At 38.7% G+C, this 24,846-nt stretch overlaps 2 protein-coding genes across 3 annotated transcripts in view; both read right to left on the reverse strand.

The window, feature by feature from the left end:
• Positions 1-713: 713 nt before the first annotated feature.
• LOC131973284 (troponin I, fast skeletal muscle-like) overlaps positions 714-24,846 on the reverse strand; it is a 29,077-nt gene continuing 4,944 nt past the window's right edge. Inside the window, exons 2-7 of one of the 2 annotated variants that reach the window (XM_059335245.1) lie at positions 5,080-5,112; positions 4,628-4,664; positions 4,358-4,486; positions 3,537-3,626; positions 1,737-1,913; positions 714-955 (exon numbers count right to left, since the gene is read on the reverse strand). In XM_059335245.1, the coding sequence (XP_059191228.1) occupies positions 860-955; positions 1,737-1,913; positions 3,537-3,626; positions 4,358-4,486; positions 4,628-4,664; positions 5,080-5,087 (537 nt within the window). In that variant the 5' untranslated portion in view covers positions 5,088-5,112 and the 3' untranslated portion in view covers positions 714-859. Of the gene's footprint in view, positions 956-1,736; positions 1,914-3,536; positions 3,627-4,357; positions 4,487-4,627; positions 4,765-5,079; positions 5,113-24,846 lie in introns of those variants that run through there. The other variant, XM_059335244.1, reaches the window with a different exon arrangement.
• LOC131973276 (uncharacterized) lies at positions 14,297-24,518 on the reverse strand. The gene is made up of 4 exons (XM_059335235.1): positions 23,958-24,518; positions 23,784-23,864; positions 20,707-20,891; positions 14,297-19,934 (listed from the first exon to the last, which is right to left on the reverse strand). The coding sequence occupies exons 1-4, from the start codon at positions 24,043-24,045 to the stop codon at positions 19,053-19,055; spliced, it is 1,236 nt and encodes a 411-aa protein (XP_059191218.1). The 5' UTR covers positions 24,046-24,518; the 3' UTR covers positions 14,297-19,052.

Here is a 24,846-nt window from a genome sequence, read left to right on the forward strand (position 1 = left end):
GAAGAGTTCTGGGTCTTCCCCAGGGCCTCCTACCAGTTGGACATGCCCAGAACATCTCGAACGGGCGCCCAAGAGGATCCTTACTAGATGCCCAAACCACCTCAGCTGGCTCCTTTCTACGTGAAGGAGCAGCAGCTCTACTCTGAGCTCCCTCCGGATGTCTGATCTCCTCGCCCTATCTCTAAGGCTGAGCCCAGCCACCCTACGGAGGAAGCTCATTTCAGCCGCTTGTATCTGTGATCTCGTTCTTTCAGTCACTACCCAAAGCTCATGACCATAGGTGAGGGTTGGAACATAGATGGACCGGTAAATCGAGAGCGTTGCATTCCAGCTCAGCTCCTTCTTCACCACAACGGTCCGGTACAACGCCCACATCACTGCTGACGCTGCACCAAACCGCCTGTCCATCTCACGCTCTGTTCTACCTTCATATATACGTATAATATAAATAAAATTCTGTATTGTGCATGAACGTGCCAAAAAACATTTTTTTAACATCAACAACAATCATTGATGAATTGAATGATATTGCAACAAATAAACAAGAATATAATTTACTCCCAAAACAGTTAATGTCTCTCTCTTATGTGTCTCTTGAAAAGTTCCTTGTATTTTCAAATCTATTACTATTTCACCAGCATGCTTTGATAGTTTTTATGACCGATATGTGCAAATTCAAGGAACCAAGACTAAAACGGCTCCTTCAGTTTCTTTATTCAGTTGAAGTTTTTGCAGCTCACAAGGTAGTTTAATAAATATTTAATGTATTTATTATTTTTCTAACAGTCTGTGTAATGATCGAGTCAAAGAAAATGAAGGACTATAAACATTGCAGCTTTAAAGCAGGTAAGACTTAGAGTTAGGCCTCAGCCTCAAACATCTTCTTCCTTCCGTCCATGCCAGCTTTGTCTTCAATGTTTTTACGCCAGTCACCGACGTCTCGCAGTTCCTTATCCTGGAAACACCAAGACAAAGTTTCAGATATCTGACGACATGAGAGTTGATTTCATAGTCATTCTTTCCTTTTGCCTTTGCCCCAGACCAGTCTTTGTAGAATGATGTGTAGATGTGTTTCAATGGCAGTATGAAAAATAATATTATCTCATGATAAAACTACTTGTGATTAGATTTTGTTTATTACTGCTTGACTGAATTTAATTGACTAAAACCTGTACTTATATGTAAAAAGTTATGTTGGTGAAGGCAGGTGGAGCAAAAATATTGATTAATTATACAGTGTGTTGAGTGTGTTTGTTGTAAAATAAGGATTGATCACAAAACAAAACACATAAACGAATGAAGAAAAAAAAGATCACATGTAATAGTAGCATATGTAATTCAGAATTAATTGGTCAAATCATTGAAGACATAAAAATGACATTTCAAACTCTCTACAGTGTGTAAAGCTTTCACTCAAGATGTTTTTAACGTTTTAAGGTGGAATAAAAATATGATTTTAACTGACAAAGAAGTCTTTAAGAAAGAACAACTTACAACTGTGAGTACACCAACTTTTATGCTGCATCCGATTTCAAAAAAACTTTTTTGCAATTTTTTTTTAGGTTGTTTTTCTTCTTTTCTCAAATTTTCTGCATTTCCACTGATTGGTGCATGAAAAAAAATGCACAGCTGAACTTCACATCATGCACAGTTCTGTGTGTCGCCTAACTCATTATATTTATCAGCTACTTCAGTCAAGAAAGGTGCGTCTCTAAAAAACGAGGCCACCTCCTCACCTCCTCTTTGACCTCCTTCTTGACCTGCTTCAGGTTGGCCCTCAGGTCCAGGTTGACCGTGTGTTTGGAGCCCAGCAGAGCCTTCAGCATGGCGTCAGCAGACATACGCACTTTCCTCAGGACGGGCTTCTTGAACTTGCCCATGAGGTCCTGAACTTTGATCTTCAGGTCGTCGATCTGGAGAGTGTGGACAGTATGGAGGGCACGTTGGTTGAAAATTAAGATTTACAACAAACAGCTTCAGGACATAATTGAACAATATTTAAAATAGTACAGCCCGCAAAGAATATAAACACTGAATAGTAGCAACTTTATTAGGGCCACGGGGCCCACCGAGCACTGTTATTGTTATACTGTGGGTTTTTTTGTTCTCCCTCTGGACACAATTTCGTCCCGCTAGTTATATATCCCGAGTTATATATCAAAACGTGCGGTTTGATCTGGATCGGTGTGCTATTACTTTTCTCTACGGAATACAAATTTTTCGCTATGTAAGTTTTTTTTGCATTGAAGTGAATGAGAAGGCCCCCCCCAAAAATTGGAGATTTTTAAACGTTTACTTCTCCGGCATAATTTCACCTAGAGACTCCATTTAAGCTTTAAACAGTAGACACAAGTCTTGTGTATTAATCCACGTTTCGATAGGTCATATAGTTTTTTATCAATCCCTGTTCAATGACCATGATCATTTTTGGAGAAATTCTGAGATTATAATGGGTGTGTATTGCACGGAATGTTCGTGTCACAGTGTGTGACATCATCGCTCAGAGTGTAGAGGGAGAGAAAAAATTGTCAAAAAATAAATTTGAAAACTGCGCTCCAGCCCGCAAATTCCACTCTAAAGAAATAATTTATACATTTATATCCCGTGGCCCTTTCAGAATTTCTCCAGAGGAAATTTTCTAGTTGAGACTATGATCTTGTTTTTAGATCCCAAAACTTGAGAACTGACAAGTTAAGCAATAATTTTAGCAATTTTTAAACATGTTTTTTTTTTGTATATTTGTCTTTCATTGGTACAATTTAATTACACTGCAAAAAGAGTAGTTCTTAAAAGCCATAACAGTGAAAAATGGAGTGGGACCAGAGCAGGTTATGGGCTCGTAAAAATCTAAAAACTCTGGAACCTATATTAGGTTTTAAAATAAGTTAAATAAGTCTGGACAAGGGCTACACGGTGGTGTAGTGGTTAGCACTCTCCATCACAGTAAGATGGTAAATGGTAAATGGACCTGCACTTATATATCGCTTTTCTCGTCTCTTTGCGACCGCTCAAAGCGTTTTACACTACAGACTGCACTCATTCGCCCGTTCACACACACACATTCATACTGGTGGCAGAGGCTACCCTAAACGGTGCCACCTGGCACCATTGGGAATTCATTCACACATCAAACCACCAGCCCTCCAACCAACGGGCAACCACTCTACCAACTGAGCCACAGCCGCAAGAGGGTCGCTGGTTTGACTCTGGCCTGCGGCTCTTCTGTGTGGAGTTTGCATGTTCTCCCTGTGTCAGCGTGGGTTCTCACCGGGTCCTCCAATTTCCTCCCAGAGTCCAAAAACATGCAGCTTAGGTTTAATTGGTGACTCTAAATTGCCCGTAGGAGTGAATGAGAGCATGATTGTCTGTATTTATATGTCAGCTCTGTGATAGCCTGGAGACCTGAATCCACCCCCCGCAACCCGAGTGTGGATAAGTGGTTAAGGATACTGAATGAATGAAAGACTGAACAATGTTTGGGAGCATAGCATTAGTCTGAAGGTTCTACAGGGGTTAAAAAATGTCAAATAATCTACCTCCTTGTTGGATTTATTGACTTTCATGTCCAGGTCATATCGCTCCTCGTCAATCTTGTCAATCTTGTGGTTGATCTCTCTGCACAGCTCCTGAACACAAACATCAGCAATGCTGTCATCAGACCAAACAGATCCACTGTGGACTTTAAAACATAAAGTATTTTCTGAAATAAAGGCCAGTTCAATCGTTTTATTTTGATAATTTCCGACATATAATCATGCTATTTGCAGTACTTTTTTGTTCTGGATTTCCAAAAATTTTATTGTCCTCTTTTAATTTCCCAGCCAAACTGAATTTTATAGTAATGCACAACTACCACAATATGGAAGTAGCTACAATGTTCCTGCAAATGTTTCACAATAAAAGCTTTGTTAAGAAATAAAGAGATTATGCCCACTGAAACAATGCAGGATCTTTTATTTTGAAAAACAAACAAGAAGTTTGTATTAACAGCATAATGCCATAACAAAAACTGAACCTGGAGGGGCATTGGTAGCATATCAGAAAAACAGAGAGGTTTCATATTAAAATATGACGAAATATACTTAGAATAAGAATAATAAATAACAGCCTCGTCCCCTCTGCAGTTAATTAAAGACCCCAGACAATATTTAAATGAATTATAATCAATCACAATATCTACTAAAACAAATCAGTTTTGATATTTACTGGATTTCTTTAAACACCAGAAAAAGTTAAATTGCATATTTACATTGATTCAAGTAGGATTTCATTTATGTGCATCTTTCTTCAAACTTTACAACACATAAACCCTGCATCATGCCTCATAATGAACTCTGAGCTGCTCTACAGAATGTACCTGCAGCTCCTGCATGTTTCTGGGCATGTTGACAGGAGGACAGTTCTCTGCCATGTACCTCTCCCTCTCCTCCTCTCGCTCCCTCTCCTCGTCCTCCAGTAAACCTTTGGCGATGGACAGCATCAAACTCTGCCGGACGACAGCCACATAGCATCAGATATCCATGTGACTTAACAGTGTGAAGATTGTGAACATTCAATAATCAATATCTCACAAAAAGTTTTCTTTTTTTAGTCAGTTTGGCTGTAAAAGATGTAAAAATAAATGTACCTTAAGATGATGCTTTCGACTAGATGACATCTTTTTCCTAAAGGGTTGAAAAAATATATTTGACATACATACAGGATGCATATTCTCTTGTTGTACAAGATTAATGTTTTATTGTGCGCTGTCCCTGTTTTGAAATAAATAAATTACAAAATTAGAGAATTTATATTCTGAATTAACCCAATGAGGATTATTGGATGTATTGAAAAAATAGATGGTTTTGCGAAACAATATATATATATATATATATATATATATATATATATATATATATATATATATATATAGTTTTTTTTTTTTTTTTTTTGAACAATGTTTCTGTAACACAGAAGTTGTTGGTTGATAGGATACTGAAAAAATTGACATGAGTTTGACATATTGCAGTTCAACTTCAGAGTTATTGGTCCAAAATAAAATGTACATGATATAGAATAATAAAACCCATAATTACTCACTCCGACATCTTGGCGTTTGTTTGGCTTCAAATCCTGTAAAGAAATATAATTTTCCATTTTTAAATACTATATAAAACATAAGAAAAGTATCTCATAAACAAGAAAAAGTCATTAAGTATGAGGTGTAAAAGGGATCAGGTGACGGTGGGGTCAGGCTGAGAAAGAACAAGACTGGAATATTCAATCAAATAATCAATTAAAATTACTTCATTTATCCCTGAGGGTAAATTCAGTTAGTCTGGTAGACTCTCTGTTATAAATGAGACAGCCTGATGGCTGTAGGAGAGAAGGATCTTTTGAATCTCTCTGTCCTGCAACAGAGAGAGAGGAGCCGTCCACTGCAGTTTTTTTGCTCCATAAAGGTTTTGTGTAGCAGATGATCTGGGTATTTCAGGATGGACTAGAACATGTTGACAGGTCATCTCTCCACCACCTCCTCCAGTGTGTCCAACCTGGCTCCAACCACAGAACCAGCTCTTTAGACCAGTCTGTCCAACCGCCTTCATCTCTGTGTGTGATGCTGCCTCCCCAGCAGACTGCAGCATAAAACAACACACCACCACCACAGACTGATAAAACATCTGCAGCATCGCATGTCCCGAGATCTGAGCTTCAAGAAGAAAAAGAGGCGGCTCTGCCCCTTTTTGTAGAGAGTGTCTGTGTTTAGGGACCAGTCCAACTTATTATCCAGGTATACACCTAGATACTTAGAACACCACCTCCATGTCCACCCCAGAGGTATTCACTGGCTGAAGAGGGGGCTTGAACCTGAGGAAATCTCTGATCATTTCCTTATTCTTTGAGGTGTTCAGTAGGAGATAGTTCTTGTGACTCCAGTCACTGAGACAAGTCTCCAGAAGAACTAAGTTGTGATCTGACCTGACAAGTGGTGGCAAGGCAGTAGCTCTGTAAGATTCTTTGACATTAGCATACAGCAGATCAAGAGTTTTATTTTCTCTGGTGGGACAATTAAAAAACTGTGTAAAGCCAGTCAGGTGAGAGGTGAGGGAAACATGATTGAAGTCTCCTGATATTATCAAAAATGCTTCTGGATGTATGTAGAACTTTACATGGAACTTCAGCAGTTGCCTTGGGTGGATGTAAAAACATCTCTTCAACTCAGCTGGAATAGGGTGATGGTGTCCTTCAGACTTGCTCCGTTTCAATGAAAAAAGCTCTTCTCTTGAATAAACTCTTCTCTCCACAGAAGTATTTAATCAAAAATACAACAAAAACACACACAATAAAAATACATAAAAATTCAGCAAAATTGAGCAAGATTACAGAGCCACCAGACTATGCTGCTCCTTGATGAAGCGCATTCCGGTAATAAAGACTTTATTTCTTAAAGTCTTTGTAGTCTATAAAAAATAATAACTCCACTTAGAATAAACTTGACACCAACTGGGAGCATTAGGGCAGGAAAGACCTCCGGGCTAAATTAGGACAGGGATCTGGGGTCCAGTTGTCCCCTCCTGGGCATCCCTGTCATGACAGGTCTGTCTTCTGGAAGATTATCAGGAAACACCCGACACCTCCTCTGTTGGTACAAACATCTCTGACGTGACTGAGAAAGTAGAAGTGCTTTCTCTAAATAGAGACCGGAGAGAACCAGCCAGATCCACAATCGCAATGGAAAATGAAAGGCTCTCTAAAAGTCACAAAATGTCTAAGACAGTATAATTCTCACTTCAGGGTCCTTCATCTGAGAAGATTTTGGTTCATAGACATAATAAGACTAGAATTTTAAGGTTGTCGGCTAAAGTTGAGGAGATATACATAAAGTATATTAAACCTGTAATCAGAATAGTCACTATTATGACTCTAACTCAAATTGAGCTCCATTATATAGTGAATTAAAAAGTGAAAATAAATAAACTATTCCACATTCTCTCTTGTAACCCCTGGAATTCCCTCAAGGACCCCAAGAAGGTAATGTTTTCGGTAAAGGAGAACAGAAAAATTACTGCCCGATTTTTTTTTACAATTGCAAGGTCCATATGATATCAGAATAATCTGAAAAATGAGGTAAAAACTGGGGAAATTAATGTTAATGCCCCCTCTAGTGGGAACAACTCCAACTGCACATTTCATACGAATTTTGGTGAATTCATTTCATGTGATAGCTATGACAAGAAGAGCATTACTTTTTGTCAAAATAACTACAGACCATCCTTTAGAACAGCCTGTCCATGTTGTTTCTACCATCATTTATTATATATTATATATTTATTTGAAGCTGTAATTAGTAAGTAGAAATCAGGCGTGTCACAATCATATTTTCTCTTTAACACAGATTATCTGACAATTCCAATACAGAGTCTGATTAAATTATTTTCTTACAACATTGTGTGGATCAGAAATTTTTAATAACCAACACTGATCAATCAAACAACTACAATCTGCAATGATCCTGTTTCTGCAGATTGATAATGACATTCTTTCTCCCCTAAAACACTGAATATCTTCCAATTCAGCATTGTGTGGATCTAGATTTTAGCAGAAAAACAAACAAAAAACAATCATGAATATGATCACTCAAAAAATGACAGAATCAGTACTGATCCGGCTTCTGGAGATCAACTTGGGACATCCTGACCATAAACCACATCGGTTAAACTGACTTCACTGAACCACAACAAAGTTCACTGAATTTGGTTAGTGTAAAAGTGCTTCCAAATCCCTAAATTTCCATAACCAACATTGATGTTTTGATGCTCAACCATCTTTCAAAACAAAATGTAACAAACAATGTAACAATGTGTGTATCGCTTATAAACAGTTTTTACAAAGGGACATTTTCTTGAATACCCTTTGATATTTTAATATAGTCTTATTGTGTTTTAATCTAAAATATGCAATGAAGTCAATATTAATATATTAATATTTTGTTAAATCAACTGCACAGTTTAAACTTTTAGGTTAAGTAGTTTGTTTTAAAATCATCAAACTGGGATTTACAACAAAAGTTATTGTTTTTTAATTCACATACCAATTAATATAAATATCCATATGTAGGTTCTATGTTGCTCATTAAAACGTGTTATAATTTTAAAGCAGACATATAATGACCTTTATATTGTAGCACACTCCAATTCGACCAAATAATCATCAAATGCCATTACGACTCAGTCTGTAACACAGCCACACTAGTTTTCAATCAGTACCACAAACTGTAAAATAAGTTAGAGGAAATAATTAATATGTTGTTTCTTTATCCTACAATAAACAAAATTGTTATGTTATATATGTTATAGATTTGATAGATCATGCATATATTTATATGGTTAGATGTGAACATTCTGCACTTTTAGCTTTTATGTATTCTTGGACTCTTGACTGTCTGCAGACTATTGTGAACCCAACTCTTTAAAACATTTTAATAAACAAAGCTGTCAGATTAATAACTAAGCCAGTCTGAGCTTTGACATGTAAATCTATTCAAACAGTCTGTGATGACACAGCCATAAACACTGGGACTATCACTTTACAGCTCCAATTTCCAGACTCCATCTACACGAACGCTTCATCCTCAAAATGAACCACACTAACATCCAAAAACTTCTTAGTTGAGATCATCACCTTCATCATCATACAGCAACACAGCAGTTAAAACAACATCTTTGTTTTCACAAGAGCTCAAAGAAAACAACAACACAACTTATTTACTAAACTGTATGATGGCAGGGGCAAAATCTGAATCAAATTTGTGCAAAAACGGAGAAGAGAATAAGATGTCTTACCTTTGAGGACAAAAACAGGATGGAGTGAGGGATTTTGGAAGCAGCTCAGTTTTGACATTATAACTTGGTATATATTGCATTCCCCAAAGGCAAAGGGAACCCCGTCTTTCTCTTTATGGAAGTCAATTTTCTCACAGACCAATGGGCTAACCAGCACCTGAAATATTATATCTGACCCTCCCTTCACCCTCAAATCTCCTCCCTATCTGACCATTATAAATAACTCCTTCTAAATTATTTCTCTGATTGGATTAGTCCCCTATGACCCCCCTACCCTCCACCCCCCAAACCAAAGCTGTTTAAGACTGGGAAAACAAAGAGGAGACATCCACAAGATATATGAACAATGCCAATGAATAAAACTGTATAAAAAGGTTATTATGGAAATCAGGGAGCGACAGTGATGAAAGCTAAGGGGAAAGCAGCTGGGAGGGCATTAAAAGGTCAGAGTGGAGTCTCAAAGGTGGTCATTTAAGACACGCTAAAGTGGATGCTATTAAGAAACTGTTAACAGGAGATGGCCAGCAGAGAAGGAAGGAGAGGAGTGAGGAGGCGGAGGGAAACTCCACGGATGAAGATGACGCAGGATAAAAAACAGAAACAGTCAGAGCTATGGGAATAAAAAGAAAATAATAAAGATAATTAACAGAAAAGACTGATGCTGAAGATCTGTTTAACCCTCTGGAGTGCATCTATTTATTGAAAATACACGTTTTATTTACAGTAATAACTTTATTGACATATGATATGTAGACAAGCTGAGAAAGCTAGTTGAAAGTGCAATCATAGGAGCTTTCACAGTGTGCCATTTATGTTTCTAAACCATTTTTAAAATTTTCTTTCTACAATGAAAAATATTACTTTTTTTAAATTTACATGCAAATAGACGGTTTTGTAGTTTAGAAAGAGATAAATCTGACTGATTGCCAAGTTTGTAGGGAGAAAAAGGAGCCATGCATGTGATGTGAGGACAGACTGAAAGATGCTAAACAGAGACAGAAATGAATGCATAGGAAGTTGACAATTTGAACCAAAATCTCCTGGACTTCAGAGGTTGAAAGGCTTGTAAGAATAACTACAGGACTTAATCGTTCACACAACAGCAATTTGTTTAGTTTGAAAATAATATGACTGACAGCAGCAGAGCCTCTCTCAATAAATTTTGTTTATATTTATCGGCTGAAGTTACTGGCTGAAGGATAAATGAGGCAACATGGACAGAAATACAGCAAATAGTAGTAGCAACAGTGTCTTAGAAACACTCATAAACCATAGAAGTGTTTGTTGGTTGCTTAAATTGAAGTTGCATAAATAATGTAGGAAAGTTTCTTCCGTCATGGGAAAAATGCAACAAATACATAAAATGAACTAGAGGAAACTTCCAGAGTGCAGGCCTCCACCAAAACCATGCACTATCTTGTAGAATAATTAAAGTTATATTAAGTTAAATTAAATTAAAGTAACTAATTTGTGTATCTGCCCCGTGATTGGGATCTGCTCCAAATTGTAACAATCCGTTTTTTTCCTTGGCCAATAATACAAAATTCAATAAAATTGGGTCAGTGGTTTTTCGTTGATCCTGCTGACAAAACTGAAATCATTAATCTTGATGGAGGTAATACAAATATACATATATAGCATAAGAACATAAATAAATACAAAAAAAGGAACAAAAGTAAAATAAAGAAATAGCACTGGCAATTAATTTCAAGATTCTTAATATCTGAGCAAAAGCAGGAAATAAACTTTGTGTTTTAGTGCTCAAGTGATGATCCAAATATGTTTTTTTTTATACATATATATTATCATATTACTCTAATGTATGCCTGGTGGGAGTAAGAGCAGAAAAGCATTTGCTCAGTTGTTTCTCTAAGAGGGGCGAGTTAAACAGATGGAGGGTTCGGTAATGGCTGCTGGTGACAGACAAACTGCAGCATGTGAAGCCACAAATACATAAATGACAAGGGGAAGAACGATAGACCCTTAAACCACAACCACAGTTTATCTTGAAATTAAAATAGTTCCATTAAACTGGAATCTGTTGCTACTTACACAAAGCATGAACTACTATCTTATTTTTGCTACATGTGGTTTGGTTTTTATGGCTTTTGAGGGCAATTAATCAGAGAAAAATGTGTGAAAATTTAGAGTTAGAGTTATGATAAAAAAACATTTAACAGCATTTCAACCGTAGCTCAGGGCTAAAGCTAACGAGTGTGGTTACAGAGACATGGTGAGAGGATGCGACCAAAACTAGAAAGAAAAGACGTTACCTAATGAAGTGGATGGCAAATTATAGTGATGACAGTATCAAAGCAGAACTCTACTAGCCTGGGTATACCCATACTGCCTTGCATACTCGAATTTCATTTCAAACCTCCACACAGTCTGGCAACTACAGCCGTTTCTTAGCCCTGTTTTAGGGATCCAATCACAGAGCGGGGAGGGACGGCAAGACGATGACACTTACTACTCAGCAGACGGAAGCTTGTAGTTTTGTAGTTTTCTTACAGATCCAACATGGCTGCAGCAGACGCAAAGCTCTCTTTAGCTGTAGACGGCGTTTTAAATAGTTTAAAGTGAAAGTTGATTTTAAAAGAAGAACAACGTTTGGCTTTAAACTCCTGTTTCACCACAAAAAAGGATGTTTTAGCCTTGCTTCCGACAGGATTTGGTAAAAGCCTAATCTACCAACTAGCCCCGCTACCGCTCGCTGCTGTAACGGCGTGATCTCGCTACGAGCCGGGGGACAGCGGAGCCGCAGAGAGACCCGCAGCAGCTCGTCTATTGACCATAAAATCAGTGGATGTGTGTGGCTGAATGACATGAGGGGGAATAAGGTGTAACAATAAAGAATCTTGCAGAAAGCGAGAACTGGAGAAGCAAAGCAGCAGCAACACTCTCTCACAGACACTGACACTGACACCGACACACACACACACACACACACACACACACACACACACACACACACACAGACAGACAGACAGACAGACACAGACACAGACACAGACACACAGACACACAGACACAGACACAGACACACAGACACAGACACAGACACAGACACAGACACACACACACACACACACACACTGCCAGTAGACTGTGAGCTGAAACTATAGAGCAGCCAGAGCCAGAACATGCTGCAGAAAAATGTTGCAGAAGCAGAATTGAGCATTTTAGTCTCAAAGTAGAGATGGGCTAGTCCGGCTATGTAAACATCAATTTCTGTCACTCTACATACGTCATCTGGTATAACTGATACGATTGGCTAAGAGCTACTTACAGACGCTTTTGATAGACATTCTTAGAGCCCAATAAACGGCTCCGGAGGATCGTAAACCACGACTCCTCTACGGAGAAATGAACGGCTGGTTTCTAGACTAATCTCATTTGTGATTAGTCTGGTGTTAGCCAGGCTAGAACTCTACAGCACTCAGATACAATTTGAGGGTTTGGGGACATTTCCACATACGGTATCAAACTCAGGGAGACTCATTATTTCTTCTTTAAAAAACATCCCGAACTGATAGTCACATGGTGTCACTGGGGGAGGAAAAGGGAAAGGAAGTCTACAAACATGCAGAAAAAGGGAAAACGCCGGACACGGACGGAAACTCTCCCACTAGTCGTGTTTTTCAGTGCTCTTGCGGATTGTAAACTATGTTAATAAACAATTTATTAAGCTATGGTTTTAGCTACCTTGTCAAAACCGCTGGTTAGCTTGAGACCGTCTGAAACTAGAGTAGAGTCTGGAGTAGTTGCTTTGGCATAATGTTGGCTTTTTACTTCTGTCGGTTGCATTAACCCTCTGGAGTCTGTCATGAAGTCATGAAGCACCAAATCATGACTTCGTCATCACATACAGACTAGAAAACAAAGCAGCGTGGAGCCCTACTGTAAATTCACCTCTAAAGTTCTGGCTGTAAACTCCATGAGGCCAGTTTCAGTTTGATGATGATATACCAAGTAAAACTGGAGACAAGGTCAAATAGATTTAGTATAAAATGATAGAACTGGATGTAACCCTCTTATATGTTAGATTTGCAACATTTGTTCACATTTGCAACATTTAAAATTCTTCATTGAGCATGATAGTGTTTTGAAAGTTAAAAAAAAGGATCCAAAATCACATTTTATGTTGGACTAAAGGACTAAAAAAGACACAAAATGAATAAAAAGACACAAAATGAGAAGACAGAATAGCCAAAAAAACCCCACAAAAGACACAAAATGACTATAAAAAAGACACAATATGAATAAAAAAGACACAAAATGAGAAGACAGAATAACAAAAAAAACCCCACAAAAGACACAAAATGACAAAAAAAAGACACAAAATGACAAAAAAAAGACACAATATGACTAAAAAAGACACAAAATGAGAAGACAGAATGACCAAAAAAAACACAGAAGACACAAAATGACTACAAAAGACCCACAAAAACACGTCATTTTGTTTGCTTTCTATAGTTTCATTATATTCGAGAAAAGGGAGACATCTCTCTCTCTCCCTCTTCCTCCCTTTCCTTCCTCAAGCAGAATTACTACCAAATATTTTATTCACCAATTAGGTGTCGCAAAAAATATACGTTCTGTAGTGGGGTAGAACATCAGCTTTCCGTTTGCAAACAGTTTCTTAACCCAACAAAACTCTCAGATCCTTTGCCAACGACCATTTTTGGTTGACTTAGTGCAAGGTTATAATAGTTTTGGATTTTTCATTAGTTTTAGTTTTAATTTCGTTGTCAATTTTTGTTTTCAAATTCAGTTAGTTTTTTTTATTAGTTTTTAGAGTTTGTTTTGCTAGTTTTAATTTTTAATTTATTTATTTTTTGAAAACGCTGAGTTTAGTTTAGTTTTTATTAGTTCTAGTGTTAGTTTGTTTTTTTGTAATGGGCTAATGGTGCCAGATTTAATAAGGTCATAATAAATGTTGCCTTTATTTACTTTGTCTGATCCATCTCAACTCCAATAAGTTTACTAAGTCATAAAACCAAATATATGAAATAGATTTCATATCAACCCAAAGGTTTACGTATGAAAAAAGTTGACGAAGACGAAAATGAAGGACATTTTCACTATAATTTTAGTTAGTTTCAGTTAGTTTTGTAACCACACAATACAGTTTGTTAGTTATCTCTTTTTTTAAAAACTCATTTTATTTCAGTTAACGAAAATGTTTTTTCAATTCTAGTTTTCGTTATTTCGTTAGTTTTCATTAACTATAATAACCTTGACCGGGTGGCAGGTGAAACAAATGTCCGGCAGTGTATTTAGTACAGTAAGTGAGACAACGCATTCGGAGTGTAGTTGGCACCAAAACAACTGTTATGTACATCCTATTCTTTAATATTTCAGCAGTACAAATTAAATCTGACTTAAGAAACATGACATGAGCAATACATCGCTTCACATTTCTGAATATCATATTCATTGAGAACATTCTGGGCCACTGAGAAATCACCTGAGAGAACGAGTTAGAAAACCTATTGAGCTGGATATAACGACTGACTTTTTACAACAAAAGATAAACCAAAATATGCTGATACTTTGTCTACTACAGTGCCACGTATGAACATATGTAGAGAGATATATCCTCTTTTTCAGTCTTATCAACAGCTGTATTAGTGAAACACCGGTACTGTACACTATGACATAGCAAATATATTACAGCAACAACCACTTTGCACAAATGTCATGTTCATACTTTTTTTGCTCAAAATGAAACATCAAAAATATTCAACATTTCCATACATATTGAGATAAGTTAAAGTCATACAAAGTGTGCAAATGTCACCGTACGGTCACAAGACAAGTCCAAATGAAGGCACCATACTTTTAGTTTCCACTCCGATACCACAGCGCTCACAGGATGACTCAACTGTGCTGCTGGGCTTAATGTCACCAATGTTACAAATGTCCTGTACAACTGATTCTCACTGAGGCTGCCCATGAACTAAAAAAACATACAAATGAAAATGTAATTTAAATAACTGTATTATACCGTTTGTCCTTTTAGGAAATCATTTCAACATTTGCGTGATCTTTGTGGTCTGGTTTTGTCACACATTAAAATCCTTGTCTTCCAAATTGTTTAATTGATTTTACTGAAATAGTTCAGTTCAGGAGAAAAACAGTGGAGTAATATGCGTCTGGCTCAGGTTTGCGTTGAAAATATCTTAAACTATTAACTGAACCAAATTCTAACTTTAAGCCACTATAATGAACTGTTAGCTACCCATTAACCAAACTCAGCTGCTTAACGTAGCTATTACTGGATAATTTATCTAATTTTAAACTGCTCAACTTTATCATCAGCCTTCCAGAACTTTTTTTGTTATTAAATTGTAGGACTCAATAGGATTAAATAAGTCAAAGCGAAATTCATAATGTTGATATTTGACTTTGGCTTGTGAAAAAATCTATTAGCATGTCTGTAAGTTTTCTTTAAATCTGATATTTCTGCACAGTAGATGAAGATTAAGCTACACTAACATTAGTAGTTGTATAGTATTTGTAGAATTAGATTACAGTTGTGATTGCATAGGATAGTTTCCAGCTCATGTGGTCCAAACTGTTGTTCATTACTCCGGAGCTGCTTAACAACTGGCTAACCAGAACTAAACTTCTAGTCGCTTAAATGAACCATTAGATAATCAGAACAAAACTTTTAGATGCTAAACCGTGAGCTAATCACAGGGTTCGTACCCTTTAGCAGTGGTCAAATTCAAGCATTTTTCAAGGACTTTTAGGGTCCATTTTCAAGCTTTTCCAGTATCTTACACCTGTTGTAAATTGCATGTTTTAGATGAGTACTTACATACTAAAAGGGGGAGATTTCACTTAACCATACCAACAGCGATGGTATAACACTTTTAGGAGGAACAGTCTTCATTTCAGATAGGCTACTCATTATTTTTACATTGAACATGTGATTATCTATAGTCAGACTGCAAGAGAAATACAGTAAGTATTTCAAGCATTTACAACCACTTTATCCAAAATCCAAGCACTTCTTGAACCTTGAAAATACATTTAAATTCAAGCATTTTCAAGGATTTCAAGCACCCGTACGAACCCTGTTATCAGAACAAAACTTTTAGATGCTCAACTGAATTGTTAGCTAGTTCGATCCAAACTAACTGCTAAACTAAGTCATTAGCTTGCCTGACATGTATAATGGCTAGCCTGAACCATTGGATTGCTTCCTATAACTGGTTTGGATTATTCTGACTGTCATCTAAATGGACTTCAGGCTTCTCAGCACCACATGTTCCAGAGTATTCAAATTGCATTTACCTCTATGCAATTTCCTTTGCATAATGAGGCCATATCATAAATTGCAGGGAGCTGGATGCATACAATGAAGCTCTCCTTAAAACCCTCCCGTAAATTAGAGAACAAGCTCATGAAGCTAACCTGACCAGCAGCTAATAACAGCATCCAAGTTGTCATTTAAAAGGGGATTTACCTTCCAACTGTGGAAACTGAGGAAAAATATAGTGAAAACACTGATCCTCTTCACATCCAGAATCATGCTGCCCATTGTCTCACTTCCATTATTTGGTACCATCAGTGACATTGTGCTCACCTGGACAAACAGAAATTAAGCAGAGGAAGAAATGCTGCAGAGTTCAGATAATCGGATGTGAAAATAAACCTGACGTCCTCAAACAGCTGGTTTTAGATCATCAGATTAAATGAAAAGGAAAAATAAAATAAAAATAAAACTAGGTTAGGTGGGTAAGTAAATACAGGGAAAATATTTAACCTCAATACTTTTCTCTGTAATGACTGAATTATCTGTCATGTATCGAATGATGGCACTACTGCTGAAACTAATAGTTCATCTATTATTATTATTTAGTCAATAGACTATTAATTAATCTTTCAAGTGATTTATTAAAGCAGACATACCAAAGGATTGGCTGATTTCCTGTTCAAGATCAACTAAGTTAAATATTTTAGAGGTTCAGACTTTTGGCATTACATTACTAGACCCTTGAACACATCACTTGAAACTGTGAGGGGCATTTTTCACCATCATCATTTTACAGACTAATGAAGTCATTAAAATAACAATCAATAGCTACAGTTGGGACTGTTGAAATTGTTATGTTTTCGATTATACAATCACTGATTTAAACGTTATATTTTCTACAGTAAGGTTGCAAAATGGGTTCTGTGAACAGTAGTTGAAAAAATATTATTTAAGATATTTGAAAAGGATCATGTCGAAATTGATGGTAAATGTTAAAAGATTGAAAACAATAAAAGATAATAAAATAATGTAAACTTATCAGAGAAAATAAAATAGTGTGAACAATGTAAACACTTTAATTGAACCATTACCTTAACCAGGATGTTTTAATGAGCATGTAAACATCCCCCTCATATGTGAAATGTCATCAGCCACACTCCAAAAATAACAATAATTCAAACTCTATTAAAACAAAAAGGCAATAATTTGCATTTTGGACAACCCTGTGAGTAGTGCAAAATCCTCCCTTGCAGTGTAAACCCTGGATTGCAGTTTAGTGGCACCGATACAACAATACTGATGATTCACAGAGATGCACATCACCCAGCTTAATACACTACGGTTCAAATTTACGCCACAGTGTGAGCACCACCGAAGAGATTTAACCAAAACTGTGGCTGGAAATGGGGCTACAGTCTTCCTCACAGAGGACAGGTCGGGCTGTTCATCTTCCATCAAGTATGACCTTGGAAAACGCAAAAATAAAAAAAGGTAAAAGAACAGAGGCAGTTCAGATTTAAAACGTGTGTCCGTGTGCAAATTTCCCTCTTGCAATAGAAGCACATTTATAAGTAATGCAATCCAGTCAGTGGTGACAAATCACGCGTACGTCCTCCAGTCTTCAGAGTATCAGCAGCAACTTTGAGCTGCAGTTTTAACAGGAAAATTAAACTCCTACAAAAGCCAGTACATCCAAACAACCATTTCACCAGCAAAATTGATTTTTAGGAGGAAAAACAAAAGCTCCAAACGAATGGTCAACTTCCTTGTCAGATCTTTGCAGATTGTGTCGTAATCTGTGTGAAACTGATTGCAGTTCACACCTGGCATCAGATATATTCCTAAAACGCATCTCCAGTGGCTGCAAGTGGGGTGTTTTTTTTTCTCCAATTTCACAAGTGAAACCGCACCAATAAAGCCAGAGAGCAAGATTAGCAGGCTTGAGAACTCACCGCAGGTACAAACTCAAGGTACTCTGTGGTGTTTTTGACCATTAGGGGTGCCCTGTCCCTGTTTTGTTTGCACATGGAGACACAGTAAAAATTGTCTTTGAAGAAAAGTCCAAAAGGCTCACTTAAAAAAAACTTGTCTTGGTTATTTAGCATCTCAACTTGTTTCTCTTGATTTATTAAGGATGGCTAATAGGATGAATACCCTGTATATTAGCAACAGTAATAAAATCTAAAATACATACATGCCTCCTTTGATGAATGTAAGTCCAATATTCACCCTGTTTTTGGTTTCTACAAACTGAGAGAAGTATCCGTCTCTTTAGCTGCTAATTGCTTCACTATGTTCACCAGCTAGTCTTTAGCTGTGTCTGAGCGGATCACGTTCTGAACCAAAACATTAAAGTTAAGGCCAGACAGCCGAAGAATGAGCTGAAAATCATTCTGTGTATAACCTAGACTGACAGTGGCCCTTCCAACCCTCTTGGATATATTGCACGAAGCTTATGTGCTACACACACTGATAACCAGGATGCATTTTAATGCCAGGTGTGGACGGAGTCGCAGACTAACCTAATGAGTAATTTCCCACTCTGTACTGGAATGACATCAATAATCTCCTGAGATCTCCCGTTAAGAAATTCCCCTGATATAAAACACCACCATGACAGCATAGCACAGAACTGAAGCAGGACTATATCAACTATACAGCAAACACTATTACATTGTTATACCAAGAGTCTGTGTATATTACAGCAAAGTCTACGGTGGGTCTCCTGTTTTGAGAGCAGGAGGAGGGGGCATCACAGCCAGGTCACATTTACAGGTTTGAAGAAGAAATACATCAAATTCATAACTGTTACAACCACTGAACTCAAGTGCAGACAATAATATCCAGATGACCAGTCTACAGGGGAAAGTACAGCTGCCCTTGGTGGCTTTTGGAAAATATCTAAAGGGAGGGTGGAGGAATAAAGAGTCTTGAGCAGCAGCCAAGCATGTGGGGAAACGGAGTCAGGTCCATGCCACTTTGCGTGAGATGGCCTGTTTGAAGCACTCAGGGTCAACGTTGCCTCCGGGCCGCAGCACCCTCTCCAGGCTCACCAGCACATTTTGGTGGCACTCCCTGATGTTGACTGGGTACTTGGCCCTCAGCAGCTCGTAAGCGGTGATCAGCCTCATGTTCTGCTTCACCATCAGGTACTGGATGATGCATGTCGGCGCCAGAGAGAAACCGTCTCGACAGTGGACCAGGACGCGCTTCCTCTTCTCCGTGGAGGCGTCGATGCACTCGTTGATGTCCTCGAAGCAGCACTGCTTCATGGCTGGGCCGTCTCCCAGATCATCCAGCACATCTCCGATGTCCACCTTGAGGCGGGACCAGCTGTGGCGGGCGCCACGGGAGCAGGTGCACGGTATGAGGTTGAGGCCGGGGCCCGGTTCTCCCGGCACGCTGCTCATATCGATGATGCTGTCGATGTTGTTTCTACACAGGGTGCGCCCGTTGTACGCCGCGTTGAGGTTGCCCACATAGATGTAGTCCGTTACTTTGGAGATGACAGGTTCAGAGTACTGGAAGTGTTCGGGGCCGCTGGGTTTGGGCTCAGGTGTATCAGGGCCCCTGGCGCCAGCCGGGCCCGTGGCAGCTCTTCTACTGTAGTTACGCAGCTTCTTGGAGCCTGAGCGGGACGGAGGGTTGGAGTCAGACTCAGAACTGCTGTTCCAGGGCGGAGAGAAGAGGGAGAAGCGGCTGGAGGATTTGCTCTTGTTGAGGATCTCCACTGGGCTGGACAGGCCTGAGTTGGATGCTGTGGTGGAAGCAGAAGCGCAGAACAGGGACGCTCGCTCAAGAGATCCTGTGCTGCTGGCAGCCCCTGCACTGTGGGCCTGCTCCATCTGCAACACACCAAGGTTATCATAGTTAACCAAATAACCAAAACTAGAATTGAAAAAACATTTTTGTTAACTGAAATTTCAAGAGAGAAGCACAAGTGAAATTATCGGTGCCGGCACAGCACTGTAAACTTTCGATGTTGTGCTTTCAGTGTGTTCAAGTGAAAGTCTTCAATTCGTGATTCCAAATCACATTTTTTTTGCAGTGGCGCTGCAGAATACAAATAGGGGAAACACTGCATAATCCTATTTGGTTGATATGAACTAATAAAAGCTAAACCTAAGAATTTTCAAAAAATAAAAATATACTAAAGCAGAAACTATTATGACATCTCAAGTGTTTGACGTCCTGGCAGTTAAAAAAATAAAACAATCTCCTTTAATGAAGTAGCGGCGGACATAATATAGCTACTCAATGAATATAGCAGAAACTTCCAAACCTCAGCTTACAATGTTGATGCTTGGCACAGAGTTTGCTCTCTGTGGCTTCCGTTGCGGTCTTTTGGATGGTGCTGCTGCTAACACTTAGCGGCGGATGGTTCGAACATTGAATACCTCTTTAGATGACATTTATTACTTTTTAATGGCCTTATTTACATCTCAACTTCTTTGGAATCAGCATTTTATGTGCTCCAACAGTATTGAATTAAATTTCACGCCATGTATTTTTAACAATAACCTGTATCCCCTCAATAAATAACATATGTAGATTTAGTCTTTAAAAGCTCCTACAACCCCATCCATAAGTCTTGACCCGAAGTTTGTCTGGACATACCTGAGCTTTGAGGTTGTTCTTCCACTCCTGCGTCTCCAGAGCTTTAAAGCGTCCGCTGCTGTCGGAGGAGACCGACATGCAGAGGGGCCGGTGAGCTCTGGGGGGAAGCTGGGGGGTGAGGGCCACAGGGGCGGGCCTCACGTCGGCGTGCTCGCTCCTACTCATCATCAGATTTGGACAGGAGCCTGGGTCACACAGGAGAACATGTCTGAGATCAACAGAGCTGAGATCTGTCCTTAAATCAGTGAGGGCTGATCAGGTCTAATTAAAACATTTAAATGGGGTATTCGAACCTTGCTTGTTTTAGAATTGTTTGGAATTATCATTACACTAACTGAGGTCGCTTTCACACCCATCTCCTTTGGTCCGGACTTTAGGACTTTTCAGTTTGATCCGAACCTAAATTCCAGGTGTGAAAGGTGCCGCGGACCAAAGGACCAAAGTTTGGTCCGACCAAAAGAGGTGGTCTCGGTCCGGACCAAATGAACCAAGGTCCGAACCTTTTGCAGTGTGAAAACAACTTTTTTTATAATTCGGACCTTCGTATCAATGACAGGAAGTTTTTTTTTTTTACTTTGCCATAACCGTCAGGATTGCGAGAAGTTTTCTCCTCCTCTCCTGTCGACGGTGATACAGTTTTCGCATGATGAGGAGGCTCATCTTGCGAATAGAAAGCACTCTCACGTATTGCTCATTAAGCTGGTGTTGCTGGTAGCAAAAGACCAGCAAAAGTATTACCAAAGGTAAAAGGTGGCTCGCTGGATTCATTTTGTGTAAACACGTTAAGGAAGTAACACTGATGTCGGATGCCAGCCGGCCGGCCTAACAATGCAGCGTAACCAAAAAAAATGAGCAACAGGACCAAATGTATACAATGTAACAGAACACGGACCTTGGTTCGGACCTTCAGGTGTGAAAACGCCCTGAGCCTGCCCTTATGTATTTTTTATGTATATTCCGACATAAAACTTAAAACGGAGCGTTCCCCAGCCCTTTCACATCTATTTCTTTACAAGTCTGGTAAAGCTGCTTTAAACTAACTAAACAACAGAAGCCTGTGATGAAAAATCAGATGAGCGCTGGAAGCAACGTGTGTTTTCTCAATTTTTACAGTGTGAACCAGAATAAAAAAACTTTATTAATTAGCCAATTTGTTTATTTTTCACAGAAAATCTCACTTAAAAGGTCCTCATACTAGCTGAAGAAAATGTTTCTCATACAAAGGGTACGAGGAATCTTGAAGAATTTTACAAACCTTCACGATAGTGTTATGTAGAATGTTATTAATAGGCCTTCAAAAAAAAAAAAAAAAAGATTGCCCAGAATAACTCTTTCAGAAATAAACTCATCCTTGGCTCTGTGAATTGAATGAAACACGTTAGAAAAGAAGATGAGACTTCTATAGATACTTGCAGTTCAGAGATTATTTTACAAAAGAGATCAAATGAAACTATAAATAAAGTGATTGGTGTTTTTATCGATTCATACAAACAGAAGGGATCTTGGCCCATCTCGGCTTTCAATCAAGCTTTGGATGTGCAGGAAGGAATCAACACTTAATATAAAAGCAAAATGGGAAACAGAACTAAAAATCCAAATACAAGAGGAGTGGTACTACATGTGTGAGACACAATGTACATCTACAAATTCATTAACATGGAGGGAGTTCTGCTGGAAAAACCTAACTCACTATTTTATAACACCAAAGATAAAATCTAGGCAACTCGCTGTACAACAGGACTGCTGGAGATTATGTGGACCATGCACACATCTTCTGGAATTGTATAAAAATGAGGACATACTGGCAAAATGTTAACTCAGTTGTAAAAAAATGTCTTGGGTTATGAAATTCCAAATACTTGTCCAGTGATGTATCTTGGGAATATTGAGAAGGTTGTAATGAAAGATCTGTACTTGACTAAAGTATTACTCGCAGCAAGTAAGAAAGCGGTCACTAGAAACTGGCTCAATGTGAACACTCCAAAACAGGAGCAGTGGTTGGAAATTGTCCAGGAAATCCTTGTTATTGAATGTGTTTGAAAAAACTGGGAGTAATGGAGACATGACACCATCTGAACAAATACTAAATGGATCAGTGGACTGAATAGTAGCATCTGCAGACAGTTTGTTAGTGTTATTGTTTATTGTTATTATTCTCACTTTAACCTGTTTGCTGTATTGTTTTCGTCTATATACACATGTCAAAACTCAATACAAATTTAAGTTATAAAAAAAAGAAAAGAAGATGAGATTAGTCGGACTGAAATGTTCTGTCAGAGATAGGCCTCAGTTCATAGGATGCTGCATTTAGTAGCTTTCTGCATAAGGTCCCCATTCTAGCTTAATCATTAGATTTAACCCATAAGAATATACTCAACACCCTGGTGTGGTGGTCATGTGACTTTGACAAGAAGTGACTTCTCCAAAATGTGTGTGTGTGACTGGAAACAGAAATTTGAAAAAGTTGCTAATTTCAAAAATGTTATTGTTACAAGGCTAAGTTTAAACCCATTCAAAAATTCTAATCCGTCAATAGGCTGTCCTGTATTGCATTTAACTTGTTCTGACCATATTTCCTGAACAAATTAAAGTCACAATTTTGATATATGTTATGGAGATGCAAACAAAAAGGCAAATGGTTGTTTTTATTTATTAACAATTTATAATTATTTTGTTACTTAAAAACAAATCTGAAAAATAATGTTTTGTTAAACAGCACTATTAATGTCACAATTTTGATATATGTTGTGGAGATGCAAGGAAAAAGGCAAATTTGTGTTTCTGTAAGCAGAAAGGGTGTCTAGTTTTATTTTAAAATAAGAAATATAAACATGAATACGCCCAATGTGACACATATGTCACATCACAGCTCTTTGACATTTAGGGGTAGTATTTTTGTATAAACATCAGAAATGTGTTCTATCTGGTCCACTTGGTCCGTGGTATACCCCCATAATTTTCCTTTAAGGATTACTGGGTCTGGGTTCTTATGGGTTAATAACATCTTTTAAATCCCGAACAAGATTATATAAGAGGATGTAAATAACACTTTATGTTCCATGGATGGTTTCACCTACCAGCACATTCTGACCGGTTGATGCACTGAATCTGCAGTGTGTTGTGGGTTTTCAACAGGCTGTGGAGAGTTCTCACTATACCTGCACACACAGAGGTCACCTTGCAGTAAACTCAAGAAATGATAATGTTTGTCATTTTCTAGAGAACAAAAAAAAGAAAAATCAATAACTTACCAATTCTTCCATTCTGCTTGCAGAGCACCTTTTTATCCAGCAGTTTGTGTGCACTCGGGTCTTTGGTCCACACTTCCTCGGGTTCCATGTTCCGCCCTCTGCTGACAGAGGCACAAAAACGGGCTCAGGCGGCTCGTCATCTTGGGCAAGCCGAGCAACACTTCAGCTCCATGGGACGGACATGGCTTCAGCGGCCGGGGCGTGATGGACGCTGCTCTTAGCATCAGTTAGCCGCTAACGGGCAGGCTAACTTAGCCAAGAAGCCAGCTAGCTCACTGTGGGTGAGTCATGTTGTGGAGCTGGTGGAGGGGCGCTAACCGTCCGTTGTTTCTGCCCCCGAGGGTCGGAGTAAGGCCGCGGCACACTAAAGCATCCACACCGGAGCACAGGGCGAACATGACCCGTTAAACTGTTTGCGAGCTAACCAACCGCCAGTACCGGTTCACCCAATACGCACACTACGCACGTTGCGTAGGGCCCCGCAAACTAATAAAGGCCGCGTGAAGAAAAAAAAACGTGACGACGTGACCGTCCGTCGCGCTGCTCGCGCACGTCACATTCCCAGTGCATGTGCATCAACCTAGCAAGAAGAAGCGGAGTTATCTCTCGGGGAATGAGAGAAGGAGAAAGAAACAGCACGAAAATGAAAAACAGCAGTCAGGTAACTCTCCTCTCCGGCTGGGAGAGTGGGAGGGACGGGACTAGTCCGTGTTTGACCTACATTAACAGGGCGGTGAGCCCTGGGGAACCCCAGTCTCCGTGTGCATCTTGCTGGCTTCTATCATTTTAGCTGTAGTGTAGTTACAACTGCACTTACACAAAATGGAAAGTAATGGATAGATATTGACTAAGATTTAATTATGTTTGCTTGGATAGCCCACAGGCAAAT

Source organism: Centropristis striata, chromosome 6 (assembly GCF_030273125.1).
Source record: "Centropristis striata isolate RG_2023a ecotype Rhode Island chromosome 6, C.striata_1.0, whole genome shotgun sequence".
Taxonomy (NCBI): Eukaryota; Metazoa; Chordata; class Actinopteri; order Perciformes; family Serranidae; genus Centropristis; species Centropristis striata.